Source organism: Mercenaria mercenaria, unplaced genomic scaffold, assembly GCF_021730395.1.
Source record: "Mercenaria mercenaria strain notata unplaced genomic scaffold, MADL_Memer_1 contig_2850, whole genome shotgun sequence".
Classification (NCBI taxonomy): Eukaryota; Metazoa; Mollusca; class Bivalvia; order Venerida; family Veneridae; genus Mercenaria; species Mercenaria mercenaria.
In genome coordinates this window covers 18,271-26,633 of record NW_026460935.1, presented here as the reverse complement: position 1 = coordinate 26,633, position 8,363 = coordinate 18,271, and the positions used below count along the sequence as shown (strand labels likewise).

Below are 8,363 nucleotides of genomic sequence, written 5' to 3'. Positions count from 1 at the left end.
CAGATGTTGCTTTACACTAAGTATTTTAACCCTTACCCTGCTAAATTTCTATAATGAACTTGTCCATCTTTCAAATTAAACAGTACCATTAACTGTTAAAAGCAATGCTCACTGAATGGCGAACAGTGCAGATCTTGATCAGACTGCATGGATGAACAGGCTTATCAAGATCTACATTGGTCGCGCAGGCAGAATCAATCGTCTCACGCATTATTTAGGGTTAAAAATTCAAGTGCATTTATCTAAGGTTATTTAGCGGTAGATAACGAAATCATTTGAACGATATGTTTATGCTTTCGGAAGAGAAGTTATAGCACTTTTGGAAAAGGAGACATATTTTTGACAAAGATGCGGAGACTGCTGACGCACAAACAGTTCCAATACATGTATATTACACCAGATGACTAGTTTATCTGTTTCATTGTGCGAGAAAGTTCACATAATTTTAGCTGAGAAAAACACATTATTTTGGCGAAGAATGTAATATTTAGTATTTTTTAGATATTTTTTTTATTACTCACGAGTAGACAAACATTGAAATTGAAAGCACTGTATCTTTAAAAGTGTTATATATTAGAGCTATAAAATTCTGGTTAATTATGATATGATTACATTTTTGCACTGAAAAATATCTTAACTTGGCGACCATTTTGTGTTTCGCCATTTTGACCTACACATTATTTTTTCCGGGAAGCTCATTATAATTTTTAACTCTGCATATCTGAATTATACTTAAAAGTGTAAGGGACCAGATACTAGTAAAATGCTTGTACTCGTCTCTTTATTGAAATCTGGACTAGTTAAATAAGAAAGTATAATGACCAGTTCGTGCACATTCTAATCTATCTGAATATTTTCAAACCCAATCAGGACTCCTTCGAACAGCAGAGGTTCGATGTCTTTAAACTTATTTTCTATGAAAAGATATAGAAAAACATGAAGGGATTTAAAAAGAATAACGGTAACACATGCATTTCAAATGTATATATTGGTTCTATACTGGTCTGTGCTTTATGTATAAAAAGGATTAAGGCCGCCATCATATCTGCTTCGTTTTACCGACAGACAGGCAAGCAGCACTTGGTTGGAAAGTTCTCTGAACACGATCGCTTTCTTAGACCATCTTCTGACAGACCATGCATGCTGCACATCAAAAGAGAGCGGTGTAATAAAGTACCTGATGTCTTTTCAAAAACCAAAAAGGTCACATTTTTTCTCTACGCTACGTACGAAGTTACACCAGCGCAAATTGGTTTAAGTTCATGTTTTACTAAAATTTTCATCGAAAGTATACCTTAAATAATTATGTATCATTGAACGAACGTACTAAAAATCGTTCAGTCAATGTAAAACAAATTCTCCAGTGCAAAGGTACCTCGTCATGTCCAGCCAGTCATTCCGGCACAACACACATGTCTGTTTCTTCCGCTGTTATGACAGCTAAACTTAATTCTTAGTGGTTTAGAGGTCATATCGATTCTCAGTACCTGCAACGGAATCGACTGAATACTTTATACCTCGTATATCTTCTTCCAAGATATTTTATATGCAGCGGCAGTGCAGCGCAAAACTGAAACAGGAATACAATACTAACCATTGCCTTTTACGTAGCGAAAGCCATCTTTCATAGGTTTCTGTATTGAAGTGTATGGATAAGTGTTTGATGCGGAAGAAAAAAGTAGTAAGTGGATCATGTATTGTTTTTACAACATTTTTCTTCATTAAATGTAATTGAAATATATTACTATTTAAAGAAAATTGTACTCGGATTTAATGTTACATTTTCTGGTGCTATTGGATCAAAGAGCGTATTCTGTTTATTAGACGCCAACCCTGAAATGCGGCGACAATGGAATGTGGTATATATTTCTTTCTTGGTCTGACATAGTGGATTTGGTGGTTACTGTCCTTGCAAAATATCAGACACATGCAAGACATATAAAATACTTTCATGAGAAAAAATATGTTATGCGATAATATTTTCTTAAAGCTCTGCTCCGCGGCTAATCAAATTATGTTGTGTTTATGCAACCCGTGATTATAATAAGTAACAGTTAACGGTCACGCGCCAAACTTAGCACGCAAAACCATAGGTATTTGATATAGAATTTTATATAAAATAGACTGAATTTTGACAGGCGTCACTGTTCTTAGTCAAAATTTTCATTTTTTTTTTTTTTGTTTTTTTTTTGTTTTCTCTTCAGTAACAATTGATGGTTAAAAGGTAGGACTGGAGCAGATCTTTAAAAACAGCCAGCTGAAATGAGTAAACGATAATTATTCTAACAAAAGGCTTATATGAAATTTCTACTATTCCTCATATATCGAGTAGAATCTCAAAAAAGCAGATATAAAAATCACCAAATCTATTATAAGAACGTTTTGAAGTGAGCCGTATTACATACTGTGCAAGTATTCCAGTTAGACGTTTGAAGAATGTAGATATATTTTTTACTTAAAAGGTAAGCTAATGAATTTTAAACACCGTTTTATTGACCCAAATGCCTACACAAATATCGGGTAAATAATTTTTACTTTTGAAAAAATGCCGCAATGTGTTTGTGCATTTGCAAATCGTGATTTTGTCATTTGTATTTTTAAAATTCGGTTAATTTATTGTTGGTTGTGTGTGTCAAAGAGCCTTGCGTTTTGAGTAAGCAAAAAGCAGAAACTATCTTAAATAAATTGAATATGTTTCGGATGCGACTAGATGAAAGGGCGAAGAAACTAACATACGGAAAATAATAATATAAAAATATATTGTACAATTGAAAAGCCTCTTCAATTTCACAAAACATTTCAGTAAGTTAAGTATTCAAGATGAAGGAGCAGAAAACCTCCGACCCACATTTTGTTTTGTGTTAGTTAAGCGTGCTTTTCTATTTAATGATTTTAACATTTTGAGTAGAATCACAATGCAAAAATATTCATAAACGAACCATAGAGGGCAGTTCATCGTGTTTGTAAGAAAAAAAGGACCAAAACAAATATATAAACACTTCCAGACCCGTGCCCACAAATAATGATTGATAGACATATTAACCCTTACCATGCTTAATCTTTATAAAGAGCCAGTCAGCCTACCAATTTGGACAGTGCCATTAACTATTAAAAGGGGTGCTTACCAAAAAGATACTGGCTGAATAGCAAACAGTGCAGATCATAATTAACATGGATGTGCATGTTGATCAAGATCTTACTGGTCACAAAGGTAAAACCAATCGTGTCCACCATGCTGATAGTTGAAACTAGATTTTGTTACTACAAAGGTTGGTATCAGACGTTGCAATCAATACTGGTATAGTTTAAAATGTCGGGTCAAATCTACGGCGATTTGTAAAGTCGCCACAAGATACAATTGTTTAATGTGTCCCTTAAGCAAAATATTTTAATTATCTTTCTTAAATCTTACATTTATATTGATGTTTGCTACAATTAGTAAGCACAAAGATTTTATAAAATTTTAATATTGTCTTTTCAACACTGTTTCTCCTAATCTGTTTGATAAAAACAAACTCGGGGATATAACACGGAAAATGTGATCAGAAACACTCTTAATTTTATGATCTTATAACTGATGAACTGTCAATGATTTTAGTCCGCCTGGCAAACAGACACAAACAACCTTAGTGTGACATATCCTCATATATACTGTTTTCGAATGATTTCGTAAATCGAAACATGTTTCGTAAGAAGAATGGTAGTACGCAAATGCTTAAAACAAATTTGGCGAAAATATAAAACATTCATGTTTTTTTTTGGATTCGTAAACATGGGAAACAAATTCGGAAGTGATCTTTTTTAAAGTGGACCTCCTTGCTGACTTCTAATCACTTGTCCCTTGCCAATTTAGTTTCGAATTCTACATAGAACATAGAATTCGTCCTGGGAGTAAGCCATCCAGCAGGCTAACTGTAAGTCGGTTGTTCTAGCCTCTAGTCCGCCCGTGGAGAAACAATGCCAGGAGGGACAGCTTTGTCTTCTTCTACCGCCAAAAGTTAGAAAGTCGTCATGTAAAAGTTAACCTAACAAAACTAAAAGAATCATCCTTAACATCTTATCCTCGTTGTGTAATTCAAAATGAAAAAAAAAGACGCGTAGGTCTATTTTTTTTTCTTTTTAAATACTTCAGCTTGATTCACCCTTATCTTGGTAAAAATCAGATTTTAAGAAAACCTCTTGCCAAAAGTTTCAAACAAAAGCCATAGCGTGCCTTAATCTGTTTAACAACCTTTAAAGGTTTGATACATTCCAAAGATATATTTTCAGGTATTTTCAGTATGACATTAGCCAGATAGAGGATACGCTGTTTTGCTCAGAATTCTCACTATTCTGTTTATTTATTCTGTTAGGTTTTTCGTCGCACCGACACAATTATAGGTCATATGGTGACTTTCCAGCTTTTGGTGGTGGAGGAAAAACAGGTGCATTATTTCATCACAAGCAGGCATCTGGGTAGAACCACCGACCTTCCGTAAGCCTGCTGGATGGCTTCCTCACATGGGGAATTCAACGCCCCGAGTGTGGCTCGAACCCACATTGATGAGAGTAGCGATTTTAACCACTTAGTCTCGGCCATGGAGCACTCTGCTCAGTATTCTGTTTAGTATTTCTTAGTAATACATAACTATGCTTGAGTAAAACATCTTTTATATTTACATTTTGACAGGCCACAGCATAAGAAGCGCAGCATTGCATTAGTGACAGACATAGCAATCCAGACTATTCGAAGTAATTCATTTTTATTTTAAACTTCGGTACATGATGATGGACATGATGCTATTAATATCATATATACTTCAATAGTGTACCTTTACAGCTGAATATTAATGTGACAACTACGATATTAGTCAAAGTTTTGCGACATACTTCCAAGACATTCATCTTCTATAAAGAGTTGTAAGTGTAAAGTGTGCATTAAAACATCTGACTAGTCACATTTGATTGTTTACAGGATTTCTATATGATAGTTTGAGAAGTGTTTGAATACATCTGTGTAACGATTTTTTTTTCAGTTTGGTGACAAGCATTATGGTGTGTGGTAAAATTCAGAGAAAATCATGGACGCTAAAGAAACAGTGTATGTATATGAATTGTCAACACATGCATTGTTAGGTCACTAACGCAAAACATATTTTGTTAATATTTTACACGTAACCAGAAGTACATTTGCAAAAGTAGACGATCATTTAAACAAATGTATTGAATGACATATAGAAACATGAATACAAAATAATTTCAGCCATTGTATACTTTTATCCAGCTAAAGACCATAATACATTTAAAAACATCACAAAAAGCATGAACGTATTGAACTTGTTCGTACAAAAATAATTCATAAAATATAGAGTAACATTACTGTTTAGCCAATTTCAAGAAGAAAAGTTAAGGTAGTTTTGAAACAGTAAGTGTCTACTTTTTTTTGGTTTTCTTCCTTTTTAATTTGAAAATGTTAATATCACGGTCACTGCAGAGGTGGATATGTGCAACACACACTAGCGTTAATGATTCTGAATACTTCGAACTTTTCTTTCAGGACTGTTCAATGGTGTCGTCAATGTGAATCAGTGGGCTCTACTCCTAGACAGCAGTTAGACCTTATATAGTTCTTTAGGTACATTACGTTCCGTGTCTCAAGCTATTTTCAGATGGAAACAAAAGAGCTGATAACTAGATATGAATTATTAAATGGAAAGAAATGGTTACCTAATTCATTTTATAACGAGGCCCTTGACAAACTCGGCTATACAAAGGCGCTTGTGGAGAAAAGGGTCAAAATATATGACAATGCAGCCGATTGTTTGGCCGGGGCAACGAATAGAAACTGGCCGGAAAGCATCTATATTGTTGTTGCTGGAAGTCGTGGTGAAGGAATGGCAGTTTCATTGAAAAGTGATTTGGATACGATGTTTGTTCAGCCAGCAGTTAAATGTTTTAAAATTTATCCAACGACAGATTCGAAAGCAGTTGAAAACTGCGTTGCAGCATTTAAACTTGATTTATATGATGTTCCCGAAGGATATACAAAATTACGTTTAAAACATATTGAATGGTCCTGGGAATATAGAAAACTCGCATCTAGAATTATGAAATCATTGAAGGACAACAATTATTTGAAAAATGGCCAAAGACTTATTGAAGCGGTAGAGTATGGTGGCGAAAATGTTAAAAGAGAAAGTTGGATCAGCAAAAATTACCGATTCGATGAAGTAACCGGACCTGCACAGCCACTCCAATTTCCACTTCCATTCTCTAACAATTGTTTTTTGTCTTTTGACCATGTTCAAGCATTTCCTTGTGCGTACGTATCGGTATTAGACGACTGGTTTAAACGACAGAGACAAAATGCCTGGCCTAGTTCAGATGTCCTGAAAGCAGTAAAGGAAACAGATATATTTGTTGTATCTGTTGGACAGTCCGGTAGTAAAGAGGAGAAATTGCAATGGAGAATTTCTTTAACACTTGCAGAGAGATCTCTGGTACGCTCATTTAATGACACGCAGATAAAGGTGTATGCTGCAATGAAAATGCTGGTGAAACATGAACTGAAACCGATATGCGCTAATATCACTTCATACATAGTGAAAAATGTGATCTTTTGGGTGTTTGAAAAGAGATCGGGCACATTTCAGAGGGACGAATTCGTTGAGATATTATTGCAGTCACTGATATACTTGAAAGATTGTGTAACTGTGGGATGCCTTCCAAATTATACAATTCCGTCAAGGAATTTGCTACGAGGAAAGTTATCACAAGAGGAAGCATGTGCTTTGAAAGAGCATCTCAATATTTTGATTACAGAAGATTCGACTGTTCTACTACGTTGCCCTTTGGTATACAAAATGGCAGAATTATCGGGGGATGCTCTTAAAGACAGATTGTTATTTAGGGAACTGACGGACATGTTATATCTGGGAGTCTTCTCAGTTCCACCGCATAAATTTGACGAAATTCAACATTCATTTCATGTGACACAGAACGCCGAAGAATATCTTCAGGTGTATTTTAAACGCTTGTTACCAGTAATAAGAGAGACAAATCCCTACGGTGCATTCACTCTTCTGAAAACAATGGCGGATGAAGAAGTCCGAAGTCAGTTAATGAAAGGGTTTCTGCTTGACTATGATAAAATGTGGATGGATTAAGAACTATAATAGATAAATAAGACAATTCATGCAGTTTTGAAATGTTTCAGACCCAGACGAAATAACACGTTGTTTTTTACTCACAAACCACCATAACATTGTAGTAAAAGATTACTGAGTTGTATATATGTCAATAGAGTTCATACAAATGTAACATAGTCTTAAACTAATTAAGAACAAAGACAAACTCGAGTTTTCAGTGACCATGATTTGCTATTTATTGAACGAAATACAGGCGCAAAAAATATATACTTATACGGTAACATATAATGACAATTGTGTTAACATAATAATTTGATTTAAAAATAACTCTGATAAGTTTAACTATTATGCAATCAATATAGCTTCAAAGTAATGTCATACATTGAGATGTTTCAGCAAAGACCATATCCAAATTTGAATGGCCAGAATACGTGTGGCCGTATGGAAGTAAAGCCTAAAGACAGTGCAACAGCCCGCCTAACATCACGCGACGTCCCGCGACACTGCATTGCACAAAATGTTACCGGGAAGTTGTGTTTTGCTTTAGTTAAGACATCGTTCTGAGATATATTGCATAAAGCTCAGAACTAGCAAGTCTTAATCTAACTGTACTCAAAACAGAAACTTCAGTTTGAAGTGGTCAAGACTTGCAATAAAACGGATATTAGAGAGAGTCGCTATTCAAATGCTATAAAATTGTTTGACATAACTATTATGACGAAACTGTACTATCATAGAAATTTTAAAATCAACAAAATAATCTCGTCCTTCAAGAGTGTTTCGTACGATGCCGTAATTTAAGTAATACAATATACATATTAAGTTGTAATTAACAATTTCTTCTCTAAATAATTTTTTATGTACCCGTCTTCGGCTGTATCAGTTTTCCGTCTGCCGTGACGTTTCAAGCACCTGTCTGTAACGCCTTCCGCATTTGCAGCCACAGTAGCACCTCTTGCCACGTACTATGTAAACAAACGTGGACAACAGGTGCAATGGACTTGAGTGTTTACAATACATTCTCTAGCCCTACTTTAACACAATTTCTTATCTTTCTGTAGTAAACCCTTAACCTTTACCCTGCTGGCCGCAGCGATACTGTCTTTGATGTTCCTTGAACACCCCTTTAAATAGTAATTGGTATAAAGAGTGAAACTGTCCGCTACCATGGACTCTATCTGTTGACCATGTAATAAAGCCCACTTACAGGACTTTACCTGTCAACCTGTTACCGCA

General features: G+C 35.0%; 1 protein-coding gene across 2 annotated transcripts; it reads left to right on the top strand.

The window, feature by feature from the left end:
• The first annotated feature begins 1,705 nt into the window (after positions 1–1,705).
• Positions 1,706–7,874, top strand: LOC128552495 (uncharacterized). 2 transcript variants are annotated; one of them, XM_053533542.1, is made up of 4 exons: positions 1,706–1,859; positions 4,670–4,731; positions 5,016–5,080; positions 5,537–7,874. In XM_053533542.1, the coding sequence occupies exon 4, from the start codon at positions 5,649–5,651 to the stop codon at positions 7,143–7,145; it is 1,497 nt and encodes a 498-aa protein (XP_053389517.1). In that variant the 5' UTR covers positions 1,706–1,859; positions 4,670–4,731; positions 5,016–5,080; positions 5,537–5,648; the 3' UTR covers positions 7,146–7,874. The 2 variants fall into 2 exon arrangements, with proteins under 2 accessions (XP_053389517.1, XP_053389518.1); XM_053533543.1 differs by lacking the exon at positions 5,016–5,080.
• The last annotated feature ends 489 nt before the right edge of the window (positions 7,875–8,363 follow it).